The 19,726-nt window shown below is 34.4% G+C and overlaps 1 protein-coding gene and 1 long non-coding RNA gene across 2 annotated transcripts in view; one reads left to right on the top strand and one right to left on the bottom strand.

Moving 5' to 3' along the window:
• LOC136850704 (uncharacterized) overlaps nucleotides 1-19,726 on the top strand; it is a 1,048,955-nt gene that overhangs the window by 431,405 nt on the left and 597,824 nt on the right. The gene's annotated exons all lie outside the window — the stretch shown is intronic.
• The window catches only part of LOC136850703 (uncharacterized), a 460,181-nt gene continuing 449,485 nt past the window's right edge, over nucleotides 9,031-19,726 (bottom strand). The window contains exon 8 of the mRNA XM_067124526.1: nucleotides 9,031-10,290. Within this exon, the coding sequence (XP_066980627.1) occupies nucleotides 10,202-10,290 (89 nt within the window). The 3' untranslated portion in view covers nucleotides 9,031-10,201. The remainder of the gene's footprint in view (nucleotides 10,291-19,726) is intronic.

Below are 19,726 nucleotides of genomic sequence, written 5' to 3'. Positions count from 1 at the left end.
ATATATATATATATATATATATATATATCTTGTTAAAACATAGTGACGTCATATTTACATTTATTTTTATTCCTTACAGCGCTTTCATAGAATTGGAAATATATTTCTTTTGCATATCATGTTGCGAAGTGAAATATACAACGTTGTTAGTAAATGCGTATTTTCAATTTTTCTTTCTTTTTTAAGGAACTTGTGTAATCCACGGCGTCTTAAATCTTTTATTTTATTTACGTCATGTACAATAACAAACATTGTTAAAAGAAAAAGCCTTTTATATCTCTTAGCTAGAATATAAAAGAAGTAAAACCCAAAGATGAGCCAAACAGTAAGCAATATATCTTATTCACTGACTTTATTTTCTTAGGCTGTAAATACCAGATCAAGATTCTTGTATTTGGTAAACATTTTTTTTGTAGTCACTGTATTTTCCTTTCCAGTGTATTGCCCAGACTTTTTACATTCGTATAGGTTGTTGTAACAATCTTAGATTTCATCCATATAAGTTTCAGCGAAAAAATTTCAGATTTCACTGAAGTTCCTCAATCTGATACATTTTTCTTTTCCTTGATGCATTAAATCTGCAACAAACCTTTATTTTTATTTTTTACGACGTTCTTAAGAGACATTTCTTAGACAGGGAGATGCGTCTTTAAGATTGTAGGGCCGTGACTCTTTCATCCAGTAACCTATCCGTGTTCTTGACATTTGGAGACATCGGGGAATCACATAAAAAATGAAAGGTTTTCGAATGTTTGAAAAATACGCAAAAGAATGGGAGTCGAAAACTGCTTATCTGTTGTATAGTGGAGCGGTAATCGAAACTGGCCATTTTAAAGAAGACAGTGAGAATGTGAAGTTTAAAGCATATGGGAAGCGTTAACGGCAGAGAAGAATGGTCTTAGAGGAAAAGTATGATTACATTTCGTAATGACCAAAAAATATGAGAGCAAATACCCCGTTTTTGCTCACTTGCCAACACTTTTCAAATATGCATAATATTTGTAGTGGAGGTTTTTAATGCCAGTGCCTTTTCATTTGTCTTTATTGTTATTATTATCATCCTACTCGAGAGGACTCTCAAATGAAAACAGCTGAACAGACCTCCAACTTCCCAATCAGGCTTTCACAGACCGCAACAGTGAGAAGATAGAACGAGTAGAATAACGTATCAATAACGATGTAGGCTAATCAACCTGTATGTAAGAAAGCGGTAAATGGTACATTGACTGTGACTGGATGATTGCCTTGTTTCTGTAGCAACTCTCTCTTAGAGAAGCAGTTTAATTTCTAATATGTATATATATATATATATATATATATATATATATATATATATATATATATATATATTATATAGGTGTGTATGTATGTATGTATGTATGTTAGTGTTTGTTTGTGTGCTTGTGTATGTGTGTGTACGTGAAATGGTCTTCATTACTCGTTGCATTTTTTGCCATCCAAGTAATACTCATGATTATTTCCCATGCTGTCACATTATATAGGAAACCTGGCTGCAGCAACGGTACGATAATAAAAGATTGATTGTAGTTGGAATCTGCTGTAATGTACAGCATTTTAATGTTAACTAGGAATTAGCTGTAATTAACTCACCTTTCAAAAATACAAAACTATAACATTCATTGTATCCCAGAGCAGGGGATCTTATTATAATGTGTTGTACTTCACGCTGCAGAATACACGATGAAGTTAGTGACGTTTCTCTTGTGAACGAAAACTCTCATTGATTCTTTTATCTGTTATGTTTCCTTTTTTAGTCTATTCCTGGATTATTTACCTCTTTTATTCTTGTTCCAAGTTTACGCACTCTCTTCCTCCCTGTTCGATTGTATCAGCAATCATCAATGTTGTTAATGTTTACTTTTAGAATTTTTTACATTTCAAGTTTAACTATTCGATTCATCATCACAGAACAACAGGAATTAATGGATAAAAAAAAAAGGCTATGGAGAATAAAGGAATATTTGTTGATTCTTTTGCAGCAAAAGAAAAGAGGATCTCAAAAAGTTGACTAGCTAGGGGATCTCAACAATAACGGGAATGAAAAAAGGGATTAACTGGGGAGGATGAAGGAAATAAAAGAATTATGGAGTTTACTAATCAAAAATGACAAAAAAGAAAGCCCAGATTACTGGTTTTTATTTACACAACAAGAAGCAACAGATTAAGAGATAATAAGTGGCAATTAAAACAGTAAAAGAACGCTGTATCAGTTCTGTTGTGAAATGCAGGAAAGAAATGCCTCGGAGATGATTTCTTTGTGAATCGGAGAGTTAAGTAACAGATTTAGAAACGACAGTCAGTACGATTAGAATGCAATGAAGGATTAGATGACCACTGTCAAAGGTCTGCATAGGTCTCCTGTATGACCTGAAGCTCTTCGGTCATTCGAAAACTCTCAAACCTTTTTTCGTTTAACTTCTCCGAAAAGTTTTCCTGGACACTGTCTCTATCATAATTTTGAATTTACAGTTTTTAGTTCTTTAGGACAATTTATGACTTAGGATGCCATAAATGTTACGGCAGTTTTAATTTTTCTTTTGCTTTGAATCGACGTAAATTCGATACTGATTGCAGTCATTCTCAATTTACCCATTTTCTCTTTTCTTGGATAATCGTCCGTAAAATTACGTACCATATTCATAAAAACTGAAATACATTGAAATCAAATGCAAATTACCATATTGTATTTTTACTACTTGCAGCATAAAGTTATTTGTTACATATAATATCGATTAACACTTGTTACCTAAATGCCAAGTTCTAGGAGATTGTGCAACAGTTCTGAATTTCCAAACCGCTAATATAATTGCCCCCATGAAATTAGAATAATTTGTGTAATTCTGATACAAGACGAAGGCATTGTGTGGCATCAGCAATGAAGTAATATATGATAAGGTGGACTAACATTTTAAGTGCATTAATCAACCAAAGACAGAGATATAAATCATTTGCAATTATGATTTCGATTATCATTAATTTCTTTAACTTCAAAATGATCGTATTACTTAGGGGCTGGGCTCGATCGTATTATCCTTTGTGTAGCGGCAGTTGTTGAGGCCAGGTCTTCGTTACTGGAGGACATATCACCGTGGAACTAATTTTAGGGTTAATCAGCAAGAATTAGATGACTGGGAATAGATAGGGGAAGAGTGGGACCTTCTCTGATTCTCCTTAAACAGGATTGTTAAGCAGGGTCTTGTCCTGTAAGGCACATCATCTCCCTGAGCAGGGTTGTCTATGAGGTCGTTCCCCTTCTGAATGGTTTGTGTCAAAACGCTACCTTGATCTTGTTTGGCTTAATGGGTTGTGACAACAGTCTGTGTCAAAACATTATTTGATCTTGATTGGCTTAATGGGTTGTGGCAATAGTTTGTGTCAAAACATTACTTGATCTTGATTGCCTTAATGGTTTGTGGCAATAGTTTGTGTCAAAACATTACTCGATCTTGATTGGCTTAATGGGTTATGGCAATAGTTTGTGTCAAAACATTATTTGATCTTGATTGGCTTAATGGGTTGTGGCAATAGTTCGTGTCAAAACACTACTTTATCTTGCTTGGCTCAGTGGGTTGTGGCAATAGTTTGTGTCAAAACATTACTTAACCTTGATTGGCTTAATTGGTTGTGGCAATAGTTTGTGTCAAAACATTACTTAACCTTGATTGGCTTAATGGGTTGTGGCAATAGTTTGTGTCAAAACATTATTTGATCTTGATTTGCATAATGGGTTGTGGCAATAGTTTGTGTCAAAACATTACTTAATCTTGGTTAGCTCAATGGGTTGTGGCAATAGTTTGTGTCAAAACATTACTTAATCTTGGTTAGCTCAATGGATTGTGGCAATAGTTTGTGTCAAAACATTGCCATGATCGTGATTGACTTACTGGGCTGTGGGACATTATGGCTTATTGCAAAGTTTGACGTAGTTGCCTTAGTATCATTTAAATGATAAAGGTTTGGAGGCCTCTGTTAGATATATGTATCCACTAATTCTCATGTTTCAGGTATACAAACAAGATTTCAGCCATTTTTACTACTTTTTCTGGTCTCCTGTAAGCAAACACTGGAGGTGGGGAATTCTTCACTAGTAATCCTTAGAAAAGTTACGAAATGGTGGAGAATGATCTTAACTAACTGATATTCAGGAGCTTCATTAGTTGATTTACAGCTATGAAGGGAAAGGTATAGCAACGTTAAAGGAAGAGCTTATTGAATCTAAAAACACTTTGGATGAGGATTGGGAATTAAAGAATTCTAGGGTAGCCTAGTTTATATAATGTATATGTATATATATATATATAATATATATATATATATATATATATATATATATATTTATATATATATATATTTGTGTGTATGTGTATGTATTTATGTATACAGAATCTGCTTGTTATTCTTTACCAGATACGTATTTAATTGTAATAACCACATAGCCTTCTTAACTTTTTATGGTCAAGTCGGTAACAAGACTTCGTTCTAATAAGTGTTCAGATCCTGCTACGGACGTCAGAATTTTTTCATATTTCTGCACTTGGATCTCAGGTTTTGTAGTGACAAGCATATACAAGAAAAGTGAAGGATTTGTGAAGTTAAGATGGCACTGTGGTTTTTACAATTACACACATGTCTGAAACAGTTCTAGGAAGTATGGTGTTTATACAAAATGACAGAGCTAGAGAAATCAGATAGACACACGAAAACTAACCTAACGAAACCCAGAGAATCAACCTACTTGCTGGCTATCTATAGTTAGGGGAAAAAACTTGACTTGATAAAAAATCGATATCTTAGATTTTATATAATACCCTAAAAATGCTCAGTTTTGTCTTATAGCTTTATGATTTTAAAAAATTTCCCGAATTCCTTTTATTCACACCCTGTTGCCAGTTTCTGTATGTAACGTATGTTATTTTATTTTAAGATATGACTCGATTGCACTTTTTTCATTTGAATGCATTGGTTTACCTTGATGACCTGTCGAATGAAATCAATAAATTTACGAGAGAATAATACTTAGCTATTCGTACTAGACGTGTCCATCCCCTTGAAATGTGCAAAAATATTGGAAGACATTTCAAAAGCAAGTTATTTTTCTTTCGTAGAAGTTTCCCTCAGGCACCCTCGATGACCCAGAGCGCAAAATTATCCCGAACGGAAGGTCCAAAGTCTCCGGTCCCATATTAATCTCGAAACGCTTACCGATAAATAATTCTATTAGATCCAGGCGGAGGAATTAGAGTAATCAATTAGTGCAGGACCTTTCGAAATTAGTCAAGCGATTAATTAGGTCCCCTCAACGAGAGTTGCTTCTCTGTAAGGAGGAAGAGAATGGCACGGATATGAGGTGGGTGTTGGGGTGGGGTGTTGGGGGGTTTGAGTGAGGAGATTGGGTTGTGGGGTGGGGATGCATCTCTGAAGAATGAACGTTGAAGGCGAACGGAGGCAATGTTCTTTCCAGTCACACTTTAACCTTTATAATACATCCTTTGATTTCATTCCCTTTGACAACTTTTTTTTCTAAAGGAAAAATCTTGTTGAAAATTTTTCAGCGTTTGAAGTCATCGCTTTATCGCCTTACAGTGAGAATATATTCTTTATTTTCATGCAGTGAATATACGTAATTCCAAGTTTTCGAGATATTGTGCTTATTTTTTGTTTATTTATTTTTTTTTTTTGGGGGCTGTGATCCGGTATCAGATTCTTTTAGCAGCCCTTTGTTTCATACATTTGAGGCAGTATTGCTAAGACAACTTTAAAACTGAAGTCGTATGAGCTTTATCTTCGTCAGGGCAATAGAAACTAGAGTTCAGCTTCATCTGTTGAAACGAATAAGTGTTATCACCCAACATTGACGCCGCAGGAAGCAGTTGCGCTTGAATGTAATCACTACAGCTCATAACTGTTACAAACTTTTTGTAGTCATAACTCGTAAAAAGTATTTTGATGGCCGGAATAATTATGAATGGTTATAGAGGTGACTGTAAGATTAATTAGGTTTCATAGGATGAAAATGGGAAAAAGATTTATAATAAAATAAAGGGGTTGAAGATCTACCATATCACATTTAGAATTCGGTTATTATACATTTTGACAAAGATTCTTGTAACCAGAGATCTTTTAACTGTCATCTGGGAAAAAATTATATGCCTTCAGAATACTTAATTACTTTTTCATTGAAATGAAAAACAATAACAACAGGTGGGACGAGGAAGGTTGAGCGAAAAATTATAATTTTGAGTTTAAATGTATGACATATGAGAAGAAAACTTACCGGCATACAGGAAGACGAATAGCATGTTCAGTGTAGTACAAGTGGGTGAGAGAAAAAGGCGACCAATAAATATAACTGATAGGTAAACAAGAACTTTAGGGAGAATAAGAAGTTTGTATACTGAAACTAAACCGAGGGAGAAAGGATAAGAACAAATAAAAGAAGCAAATGGAAAGATACATTTGAATTGAATGCATGGAGAGATACGTTTTGAATTGAATGCAGTCTCGGCTTGATGGAGCGAGCATTGCCGGATGTCGAAGAAGGAATAGAAGCAGGGCTCAGTGACACAGGTGTCAGTTTCAGGATTCACATAGAAGACTGTTGAGGACATAAGGAGGTCACTTAAGAGGCTTAAAAATCGAATGATACCAGTCATTAGTGGGACCCTAAGTGATATGCTGTGGTAAAGCATGTCTAAGTAAGGTAAATACTGAATGAATGGATGGGAGGAATAATTGTTCCATTCATATGAAGGTAAATGTGACAGAGGTATCTTTACAAATTAAAGGGGTATAATGCTTCTGATTATACCTAGGAAGGTGAATAGGAGGATTTTGATTATAACAGTAAGATGGGCGATAGCAGGATTGATAGTGGGAGAATATTGGGGCTTTAGACAAGAAAGAGGCTGCATGTGGATCAGATATTTCTTTTGAAACATGTGTAAAATAGATAAAGCGTATTAGGTTGTTCAACATTTATGAAACAGACGGTAAATAGTTGAGAGCAATAAAGAGAATTACTGGGCTGATGTAAAGGTGAGTCTAAGGCAAGGATGTATATGACTCTGTGGCTGTTAGATATCTTTATGCGTGGAGTGATGAGAGGAGTCACAGAAAGGGAATGAGACTTAGTTCATGCAAATGGAACTGTAGTGATTAAGAACAGTGGCCAGCCACTGCAAAAGGTGGCGAAAGACCTGGATATTGTTTTTAAGAGTAAAGAGTTCAGGGTTTTAAGAATTAAGTTATTAGGATAAATGCATACTTGGAAGGAGCTGTGAACGTTAGCTTGGGCGGTTGAAGAGTGGCAGTGGTCGAGTCTGTTTGCTGGTAAATGTGCATAGATGATGGTAGGATGAATGAAGAGGTAAGTCACAGGATAGATGGAGCAGGGAAGGCAGCGGGGTAGTTACGGAAGGTTGGTGAGAGACTTGGAGTGTTCGTAGGGGGAAGCTCTTGAAATGAATTGTTTGTGTAAGATGTGCGGTAAGAACTGACTTGGTGAATCAAGTGGATATGTGGAGGTGTTAAGAAGTTGGCAAAGGCCGTAGATACAAGAATGGATCCAAGTGATTTGAGATAATTTGGGCATGTGAAAAGAAGAAAGTTTGGTGCTTTGGTGAAAAGAGTATACAATTCGGATGAGTTACGAGGAAGGGCGAAAGGAAAACCTGGAAAGTGCTAAATAGATGGGGTGGAGGAGATATTGGAAATGAAGGGCCTTAATATCCGGGGATATAGACGTGAATACTCTGTATGTTTGACGCGCTGACGATGAAGTGGCCCTTGTAGAAATGTTCTGCATTCGGGCCCATCCATGATTCTGCAGCTGAATTTTGATTGCGGCAATGATTGTTGTGTTGTTTTTTCTTTTGAGCTATTCCATGTTATAGGAAACTGCTTAATAATAATGGTGACACGGCATAGTCGAATGGTGAGGACAAAAAGACCTGATGGCATAATATTTATTAATAAGGCGAATATCATTCCATCCCTGCATTGCTGCTATAGACACTTAACCTTTGGCTCTTTTCGACCATCATAGAATTTCAGCATCTTTTCGAGTGCTGACAACTAGTTGATATGAAGTTCATTACGAAAACAGATCCTTACATTAATAATAAGAGCGCAGAAATGAATAAAAACTAGAGGAGTACGGCCAGAGTATCTGCCCAGTGAATACTGAGATTCCTTGAAATTTCTAAACGTTAAACGCCAACCCGTCCTCGCTTTCTGTAGTGAAGCTTAAAAGACAAATCCTTTTTCGAAATCCCTCCTCTGACAAGGATTAAAATTAGCCTGTAGAACCCTCGTCCTACAGAAAGGAGTGTTCAGGAGTTTTCCAGGGATGTTAGAAATAGGATGCGTGTAATCTTCTTTTGAGGTTTCAAGGGCACTTTTCTAAGGGATTCTGTGCTGTAATATGAAAGGATACCCAAATATTTTTTACATTTCACTTTTTAATTAGTGAACGACTTTTCATTTGGTATAAAAGCGTCAGTTAAGGAAGCCGGGAATTATTACCCAAGTTTATTCTTTATGGCTGGACTTCAACTGCACATGAAAGAAAGCAAAAAAGAAATAAACAGGCCTAATGGGTAAAATTTTACCGTTTTGGTAAAAGATTGATTTTTCATTACAGTAATACATGTTCAGTAGTTGTTTTTAGATTGCACTAAAAGATAAGAAGCGGTACGAAGAATTAATGGTCATAAAATTACCAGTATGCAGTTTTATTTAAAAATATGAGCAAAGATAAAATACTTTGAAATAAACTTTTCACTTCAGTATGTCATAAAAACATGAGATTTCTAGTCATTCACCTTCATTATTATTGTTCCAGTGTTTCGTTTCTCTTTGTATATATTTTCTGATAAGATTCTCTTGTTTCCCTGCTATCAAGTTTCTTTTAATTGAAGGGACAATAGATATTTGCATTTGTGTTTTCCTTTTTAAGAAAAGGGGATAGCTGTCTCGCAGAAGATGATAACAAGGGTTGTAAAACACCAATTCCTTTAATGTTTGTTTATTACTATCACTAACTACACATAGTTCCTAGTAGAAGGGCGACCACCATTTCTCACAAAACAAATAAAGGTTGTAAATGATCATTATTCTAACGAGGAAACAAATGAATGGATGAATCAGTGAAACGACCAAGAATCTACCTCGTAGGGGAAAGCAAAATACATAATATGACAAACGTAAACAGACAACGTAAAGGTTCATTTTTTGGTGTATGATATAACCCATAATCAAATCACACACACATATATATAAGCCATGATTTACATACAGGCTCAGAACCCACCGGAAAAGTCATATGCTTCTCAACAGTCAGAAGAAGCCTACAGCCTACAGGTCAACGTAAATACAAATGTTTCTTTGTTTTCCTTAAAAAGTTTATATACACAGTTGGTATCTAATATCCACCAGTTGAATGAACACCTATATCTCCCTCGCCAGACCACTGTACCTTTCTGATAATGTATCGGAAGGCTTCGATGGCAAACTGGCACCTTTGGAAGTACTGTCATTCAAAGATAAGGGTTTGAATATGTACAAGACTTTCATAAGGGGTATATTAATTCTTATTTTACTAACACTCTCTTTTGACTTTTTACATTCATTTGCATTTAATTTTCTCCTTAACCAAACTATTTGTATGTCAAGTTAAATATATTTGTGTTGAATTAATGTAAGAGATAACTAATTCGATGTATATTGTAAAGTGTTTTAAATATACTACACACACAATTACTGCGTGTATGATTATGGTACAGATTCAGTAACCGAATAACGGAATACGCATTTGATTCAAATTATTTGTACGTACGATAAGAAACCCAAAAAATCTAATTTCATAATTAGCTCTAATTAATCACAGTGAATGCTGATTAGCCAGGAATTCATAAAATTACAACTCATAAATCAGAAACGTCATTTTTTTTCCAGCTCAGTGGTCGATCACACGAGGAACGTTCGAGCTACAAACAGTAATTTCTCGCTCCTGCTGTACTGCATAATTAACTCATTTACACTCCGACGGGACTAGCACACAAACTCATTATTCTCACGGCAATTCACACGTCATTAAGCTCTGTGGTGATTTGAATGAAAGATTAGGGCTAAAAGTTCAAAAGACTCTCTGAAGAGGGCAGTGGGGGGATTTCGCTCTAGCTCATGCGTTCCTTCTGACCAACAAGAGGAGGTGGAGGTGGAGGAGTGAGAGGGTCATCAGCAGGGCGCACGCCGGCCTCGTTGTCACCCCTGGAATAGAAGAGAAGAAAAATGGTACTTTCATTATACAAAACTTGAGGAATGTTATTGTCATTATGATTATTCTGCTGCCAGAAAATTTAAATCATTCTTCCCTAAAATGAAAACAAAGATATTTTCCTATATAATATGTATGATTTTTTTTTTTTTAAAAGAAAGCCATAATTCACTTGGGAAGAAAAAATAGTGTTTTTATTTTGTTAAAGTGTTTTTCTGAATATTAATTTCGAAGTTGGCTCAGTATTGTTTCTTACAGTACAGGTTTCCCCCTTGAATGGGTGGCTTCAGAGGAAAGCAAAACAGTAGCCAGCACCATTAACTACTGAGTCAAGGATGAATCATTTGTGCATAATACTCCCACACACCCTCACAGAACTCTCATCGGCCACTCTTAGGCACACACACGGTGTCATTCATCACCACCTGCAATGGTACTCGTCTTTGATCTATCCTGTGATCTCTCTTCCAAGACTTTCGAATTATAAAGATTATTCTTTCCTGAAGTCTTTTCATGACTAAATTATCTCATAAACCATCTTAGAACATAAGTCTATCATTTGGTATATATATATATATATATATATATATATATATATATATATATATATATATATATATATATATATATATATATATATATATATATATATATATATATACACATACACTAAATGTCGTACCATGTTTGTACAAACAGGGTTATTTTTTTACTCACTGCAACTTCTCTTCATAAGTACTGTGCTAGTAGCTCATTTCAGCAGCTCTGATAATTTTACTTTCCCCTCCTTCAAAAACCTTACGTTAATTTTATAGAGTAATTAATTCAACAATCTATTCACAGATTCCACCTTTTGCCTTAGACGTTTTTCTGTCCCGTCTTTTGTCTTTCATGTTTTCGTGTACCAACATATCTTGATCTAACCCTGAAAAGCTCCATCTCTAAATTTTCACTTCATACCAAATATTCAGCCGTATTCATAACATTCTAAAAAGTCACTGCAGTAGTAATACTTAGAAATCAGTACGAACAAAATATACTCCATAAATATTCAGCTCTTGTCATAATCATATTTAATTTTTATCCATGCTATTAATAGCTCTTTAAAGGTCAAATGTTTCCTTTGAACACGCTTCTTGCATTCTGTTCCGTAACAAACACCTTATACAAACAGATTTTTCTTTTTCAAAACCAACTGCTGGTCTCGTGTCAAGATTTTGTTATTGGTGCTGTTTTTCCATTAACACTTTTCCATGAAATTTCCAACCCACATTGTAATGTTATGCCATGTTATTACTGTGCTCTACCGTGTTATTCTTTTATTTCTACAAAGAAATATGTTTTCCTTTTCCTCATTTCTTGGAAACCTCTTGTTCAAGTGTAAGTAACCATCCTGGCTGCACAAATAGATTTAGCTTACTAATTTTAACTCAGTTTTAGTTACTTGTATTTGGAAGTATTTATTTTCAACTGCAGTTTTAATATTGATATTTTATTTTGTCTTAATTTCATTATTTATATTTTTGTGATCATTCCTTGACCTTTTAGTTTCTAATCCCCTTATTTCATCTTCGCCAGTTACATCCACGTATATTCTTAGTATAACATTCTTTTATCAAGTGAGTATGCTCTCGAAACAATAACTCTGATACACGTCTTTTATTCAGTGATCTCAATAATTTGCTTCCAAGCAAGTCTTACTCAGTTTTTAACTCTACTTGCTTTTCTCCTTTTTTAAGGCATTTCCTCAGCCCTCCTTTAATTTCCTTTACATTCTTCTTCCATAGTCAGTCTTACAGTTGTACTTCAAACAACTTTCTTTTATTACACTACTAACTGCTAGGTTATTCGTTTTTTACTAGGCTTATTGATATCTGTAAACACACCCTTTTCTTCCAACGAAAAGACCCCTACTCTTTTATAGCTTCTGTTATCCACTGGTCTTATACTGTGACATCTGTACAGTAACCTTACCACATCATTCATTCATCATCTCGTTATATACAAGTTTTGATGCGCTCTTATAAAGGTTATTAATGAAAACACACTTGGATGTATTTTGTACCTCTTCTTCACACCTGAATGTACTTACGTTTTCACTTCCTCTTCAGGAATAATAATAATCAGACGTACTTCTCTCTTCTCCTTGTGTTATATACAGTAGCTTATAGCTGTATTCTGCACTAAGATGCACGTTAACAAACTCACTCGCTTACTGTCTCCTCTTTCGTGAATGTATGATGATCCTACTTTTGAAAACCATGTTCTGAGACAATGTGTGCCTCCTTTCCCATGTGTGTATATATAAATTTTATATATATATATATATATATATATATTATATATATATATATACATATACATATCTGTATGTTTGCTTTTGTCATGTCCTGAGGAGCCACCCATATTGTGGAAAGATATATATATATATATATATATATGTATATATATATATATATATATATATATATATATATATATATATATATATATATATATATATATATATATATATATATATATACACACACAGTATATACTGTATATGTATTTATGTGTGTGTAGACTAGTGTTTTTCTTTCCAGCGACACTTGTAAGTTGCAGCTCTCAACAACTTTTTTTACTTAAAGTTAGCTAATATCAAAGTCTGTAGATTACCCCGTAAGAATTATTTCCTGTCCAGGACATTCCATGAATCTGTTTAATTTCACGTCTTCCTGGCGACGCTTGCGTCGGGCCTTACTGGTAAACCAGGCAGTGCTTAATGCAGTCTAACCAAAGTGAGTTATCTCTGTGAGGCAAATGCGATTATTTATCTCTTCTGGTTATCTTCCTTACGACGTGGAAATGATTTCATCTTCATTTATTCAACTCCGGTAGTGAACTCCTCTCATTGAGGCCAGAGAACTAAGAGTAGTGATTTGAAATAACCATTTAAGCTGTAAAATAGAAGGGCGATTCTTTTTATTATGTTGAAAAATATTTAATTTGACCGTGTTTGACCTGGAAGTGAATGATCATCGTATTGTATTGAGGATATGTTTCCTTGCGATGGGCTTGCAACCCAAACCTCATTTATGAATTTCATGCATTGCATAAATTATATGACGCAATTCATTTCATGGATATATATATATATATATATATATATATATATATATATATATATATATATATATATATATATATATATATATATATATATATATATATATGAAAGTATAGGTAATTGTTCAAATGCTAAACATTTTAGCCCATGATAGTATCATACTATGTCCTTTTTACTTGTATATGTTAATTTCAAAATAATTTGCTTGACTTTTTTTAACTATTCCCAGCAAATCCTACATTCACTTACGCCAAGGGACAAACATATTTAGAAAACGTTTTCTTAGCCCTTTTTTAAATGAAATTTCCGTGTGTTATGTGATAGCAATATATGTGTTTTATTTTTTGAAATTTATATTAGATAAGAAACAGTATAATTTTCGAAAACTTGAGACAATTTGCACCGTCGAAAACCGCAGCATAAAAACTCACGTAAATTACAAAGATATATAAACAAAAGAGGCAAACGCAAGGTACAAACAAAAAAACCCCTGACAAAGTAAAGCTTTCAAAAATTCATTCATTGTCTAAAGAGAACGTAAAAAATAGCACCCTCAACTTAGCCCTTCGCAACATTCTTATCACTTGTGTTTTATAGAGAGAAAAGTAAAGAAACACGAAGATAAAATGAAAAAATAAAAAAGAAACAAAAGCACTAGGTCGATTAATCTGACAAAAATAACTTTTCCCTCTCTTTCTCTGAAAAAGAAAAGGAAAAACTTGCATTAACAACCCCCACCCCCACCCCCTTTCTCCCGTGGACCTCCATGATAAAAGAAGACCCAAACCCGGCATTTGCCTTATCTAAATTAGGCTGGATTTACGTCAGCGACCTCGTTTGCACCTGAAAGATATGAAACAGAAATCCTAACTTATAGCCACCTTTATACTTGGTTTCTGCTGTTTTATATATATGTATATTTATGTGTGTATATATATATATATATATATATATATATATATATATATATATATATATATATATATATATATTAGCTGTTTTCATTCAACGTTCAACTGGGGACTCTAGAAGGGCAAAAAAATAAAAAAAAAAAAAAAAAACAGTCACTGCTACCTTCATACTTAAATTCCTAATGTGTTGATGAACCCCCTGTACAGGCACTTCAACAACATAGCCATTTCATACACATACACATTAGGCTCAATAACAGTGTGTTGAATCCCTTGCAATCATTGGGAAATTACTTCCATGCTCTACATCTTATCGTACTTCCTGGATGAAAAGGCCCTTCCTTAACAATAATTCTCTTGCTCTGTCCATCTACTGTAGGTCTGCCTGTAGCTTTCTGTCTCCCTGCTTCCCAATATATTCAAAACTTAAACTCGTATCCCCAGCCTAACTTCCTTTATTCTTTCCACATAACCAAATTATCTCAGGACACACACAGTCACCCTTGCACCTACACTAACATTATGTCTCTACGTTTCTCATTCTTTTAGTGCCTCTTTGACCACTGCTTCACCATTTTTTCATGCTCACTCAACATTCACACTTCAGCGCAATAAGGGTTGACTTAACAATTGATTCATGCATTTCCATATTGGTTCCATTGACATTTCAAGTCTCTTCCTACTTTTTTGCACATATTTTGGCATCTTCCTTGCTTGACCTATTGTGTGATTCACTTCTTTCTCTCTGCAGTCATTCCCTGAATTATTTTTAAATGCCTATATGTCATGTAAACTGCTTTCATTCTTCCTTCATCCATATAAGAGTCGATGTTCCCTCCTGATTTTCGTTAACCCGCACGACTTTATGCTCTTTCACTTGCTTCTTGTGTTTCTCTTGACTATCGCCAATCAGCACTCTTATCATCTGCAAAGATAGCCTATTCCACCCTTCATTTACAATTCGTTCTCATAACTTCAGTAAAACAAGTACTATCGATTAGCTGATGTCTCGCCTTTCTTCCTTTGTCCATTATCCGGTTTGTGGAGGTAACAATTTTATAAATAATTCTGAATCTACGACTCCAGACTTTATTTTTTTCACAGCATTTAAAAATTATTTTCAAGTGCTGCCAAAAACTTGGTATTGTTCGTAGTTCTTTGTATATGTTCAGGGATGAGGGTACCGATACAACATGCTTCAGGGCTTTTGCTCTACCAGTATTGGAATATTAGTGTTTGTTTAGGGGTCTTTATCTTGTAGGAAAGATTACACGAAGTGCAAAATTATTATTTCCGCTTCACTGGAATGTGCATATTTAGAATGTCACTGAAGGATCCTTTGTTTATACTGTTTGTAGAGCACTAGCGTAAACGATCTGCTTTAGTAAGTAAATTACCACAACGCCCATTTTCAGAAAAGTTTCATTCCTGTGGAATGGTTTTCCTTGGAATTATTGAAGCAGGTGCTCCCAAGTTGAAAAAATGAGCTGAGATACTGCTTCAAAGCGCTATGCACTATTACCGTAGTTGTTTTTGTTTTCCATTTCTCTTTTCGTATGCTTCTCTTTTGGAGGCTTGTTTTGTATGCCAGTGGCCCTTTTCGGCTTGTTTTAAAAGAGTGTTTGTTGCATCATAAAGATAATGATATCTCTGAGGATAGCCTGGCTACTCTTCTCATGTAACTGAGAAGGATTGTGCGCCTGAGTTTGTTTTCTTTGGCGGGCGAAGCAGCCATCAAAACCTTTTAAAATGTCTGTCTTTGGTCTTTGTTACATTTTCCTATTGTTTAAGGAACACTGCCGTAATTGATCCGAGAAGAACGCACTGAGAATAGAAAAACAGACAAACAAATTAATTTAACATGCATTGAAAGGCCTTTACAAAAGAATAATAGCTGAAAATAAAGAACAGTGTCATACTTAATTTTGGGACCTTTCGTAACCCCCCCATTACTAAGTGAAGGATAATATTCACAATACATAAAACATTACATCACATTCTTGTTGTAGCCAAGTAGCAGAACACAATAGAGACAGTTGGGGCATCAAATGCTATTGAGATTAAGGCTAAATTTACCACAATGAATAGATATCGCCTGAACAACAAACCTCTCTATTATACACAAGAGCCAGATCGCTCCGTTAAACACAAGAGCTGTCAAGGAGGAGTAAATAGAGGCGGAACACACAAGACCACTCCACCCATCATTACGAGGGCCCTTTGAGCTCTGACCGTCGTGAAAAACGTGATGACGACGCTTCTCGGCGAGCGAAATAAACACATGGCAACAGGTAATATGAAGGTGAAAAACGAGATGGCGCAACGACATGAGCGTCTAGGCCGAACCGCGGCTGAATAATAAGGGTGTTAATGAAACGAGGGGGCTAACATGACAGTATCTCAGCGCATCAGTTTTCTTCTCCTTCCCCCTCGCTTCTTTTGGCGTCGCGTTGAATCGCCGACGGAGAATGAGCGGAGAGGGAAGGAAGGAATGAGGGTAGTGGAACAATCGCGTGACGCCTCGGTGCTTATTGGCTGGAGTGGGAGCCGGGGGCGGGGGGGGCGCCGCCTGACGGTTGACATGGTCGGCTGAATGTGTCCTAATGAAGGAGCTGTTACGGGCTGTGATTGGTGAGCGTAAGTGAATCTAGTTCCGAATCGGCTTTTTACGTTCCCTTTTTAATTTCTTTCATAAAGGGGAATGTAAACGACGCCGTTTCTTGAAGGGAAAAGGAATTTTGTGCTGTGGCATCCCATCCTACTTGCTCGGGGCTTTATCTGGTTGCTGTTGCGTTTTGAAATCTAATTAATTGGGTTTTCTCTTGGAATATATTGAGTTATATACTTTTTTTCCTCTAATGCGATAGGAATGACTTAAAAGCTGTTATGAACAATGTTTATGAATTTTGCTTACATAAAATAAGTGTATGTGTGTATATATATATATATATATATATATATATATATATATATATATATAGTGTGTGTGTGTGTGTGTGTGTGTATACAGTATATATATAAATATACATTCACTTATTTTATTAATTAATTATGTGTATATATATACATATACAAGCATTAAGCTACAAATGTCGTTTAGTATCCAATTCTCTCTACCTCTGAAATAATATATGTATATATATGTAAACCGAAGGGGAATTATAGTTGATAAGAAGTTCGTCGTCTCATGGGCTAGAACTACCGAAGACGAGAACTCACGACGTTCAGTGACGCCTTAGCTTATCCGGCTGTCAAGAGAGGTATATATACATATATTCATACCTAAATATCTTTACATATATCAGTCTTTATATATAATATATATATGTATGTATTATCCATGCGTATATATATGTATATATGAAAATTCTATAAGGAAAATTGAACAGAGGACATGACTCTGACTGGTTGCGTCTTTTCAAATATTTCTTTAAAGAAGTAGTACATTGTAATAGAAATTTGCTATATATATATATATATATATATATATATATATATATATATATATATATATATATATATATATATATATATATATATATAAGGCCATACGTCTGAACACAGTTAAAAAAGACCGCTGGAACCTGTAAGGATTGCAAAAACTTTTATATATTTTTTTTGACAGTGAAAGTGGTTGCAATTTATATATCTTGTTTTCGAAGGACACTTGACCTGGATTATTTCTTAATGGAAAATAACAAGCGTTTCGTTTTGTTTTTGTTTGAGGTAGGCTTAGTTACACTCTTTAAAATATAATCATTTTACACATTTACTTTGAAGTAAATGGATCAACTTTATACATTCCTAGGCTGATATTCATATTCTTCTTATCAGTACTTCCGTTCATAAAACTAGGCTTAATTATATTTTTTAACATGTTATTAAGATAGACAAGTATTATCCACTGTCCAGTTAATAGCATAAATGTTATCTCTTAACATGAATGAAAATAGTACTGTTGTCCAGTGCGTATATTATGCATTTTCTATGCTGTTCAATTTTATTTTCCCGTAATTTGCCATTTTGATCAATAGTGAATGTGTCACATGAATTTTTGGTGTTGTCAGGAGTTCTTTGTCAGTTCATTTTTTATTGTGTTAGTGTTCCTAAATACCTCGTTAGCATTAACGCTTTAAATCAGATGTGGGATATCTTTTAAAGCTATTATTGTATGGAAGTACAAATGAGTTGTGTGTGTTTTTTGTTTGTCTGCTGTTGTTCCTGTGAAGTCTTTTTATCAGGTCGTTTTAATTTCTGTCCTATATTCCTCATGGCATCTTTATCACCATCAATATAATCAGGGCTGCATACAATTTAAACTCTTAAAAACATTGATGAGACCACTGATTTCTCAACTTGATTGTTGTGGTCCGAATAAAAATTAACTTTGGCGAAATATTAGTGGTTTTCCGCATAAAGGGAATTTAAGCGTTATTATTATTTTTGGAAAATACCGTAATCGAAAAGGGAAGGCTAAAAGAAAAGCGACATTTCCGGTGAAAAGGTGAATAAAATTGAGGGCATTAACCACGCCAAAAAAAAAAAAAAAAAAAAAATCCGGACATTCCTAATTATCCAAAATCATTCACGGCAGCCATAAGTGAATAACTATTTTTATTTTTATATCGCTGAATACGTGCTATAGATGAGGGTGCTTCATATTTTATACATATGCATTATTATATATGTTTATATTCGGAAATAAGTGTTGGTTTAGTTTTATTTTATAATATTATATAGGCATTCGGAGTTTCCCATGTTTAGTTTTTTTTTTATTTCTTGTAAACAATCTTTTAACTAGTTCATCCGGATGCAAGTCTGTATTTTACTGTAATTGTGTAGTAATTGTGTCATGGCCTCGCAATAGGTCTGTTGGGGAACAACACTGTTAGGAGAAATATTCATCCTCACTTTTATCTTCCATAAGCTTTTTTGAATTTTAAGTGCACTGTATTGTATTGCACATCATTGGTCTTACCTGTAAAACTGAAATTAAACGCTTTCCTCTAGTTGATTGCATTATATAACTTATACTCTAACTCTTTTCACAATATTTATTTCTAATAAAGTATACTTATATATTTTTGAAACCATGTACTGCAAGCAATTAAACCCCTTTTCATATATATATATATATATATATATATATATATATATATATATATATATATATATATATATATATATATATATATATATATATATATATATATATATGTGTGTGTGTGTGTGTGTGTGTGTGTGTGTGTGTGTGTGTACATAAATGTACATAAAAAGTGAATGTCTTGTGAAACAGAAAGGTATCACCCGGAATACGTATGAATCAACAGCTCAAGGTATATCAAAATCGAATGTCATTTCAGGTGAGGAGGAAGTGCTAAAAATGTGGCTGTAGACGCAATAGAGATG

This window comes from Macrobrachium rosenbergii, chromosome 22 (genome assembly GCF_040412425.1).
Source record: "Macrobrachium rosenbergii isolate ZJJX-2024 chromosome 22, ASM4041242v1, whole genome shotgun sequence".
In the NCBI taxonomy this organism is placed as follows: Eukaryota; Metazoa; Arthropoda; class Malacostraca; order Decapoda; family Palaemonidae; genus Macrobrachium; species Macrobrachium rosenbergii.
This window is presented reverse-complemented; position numbering and strand designations above follow the sequence as displayed.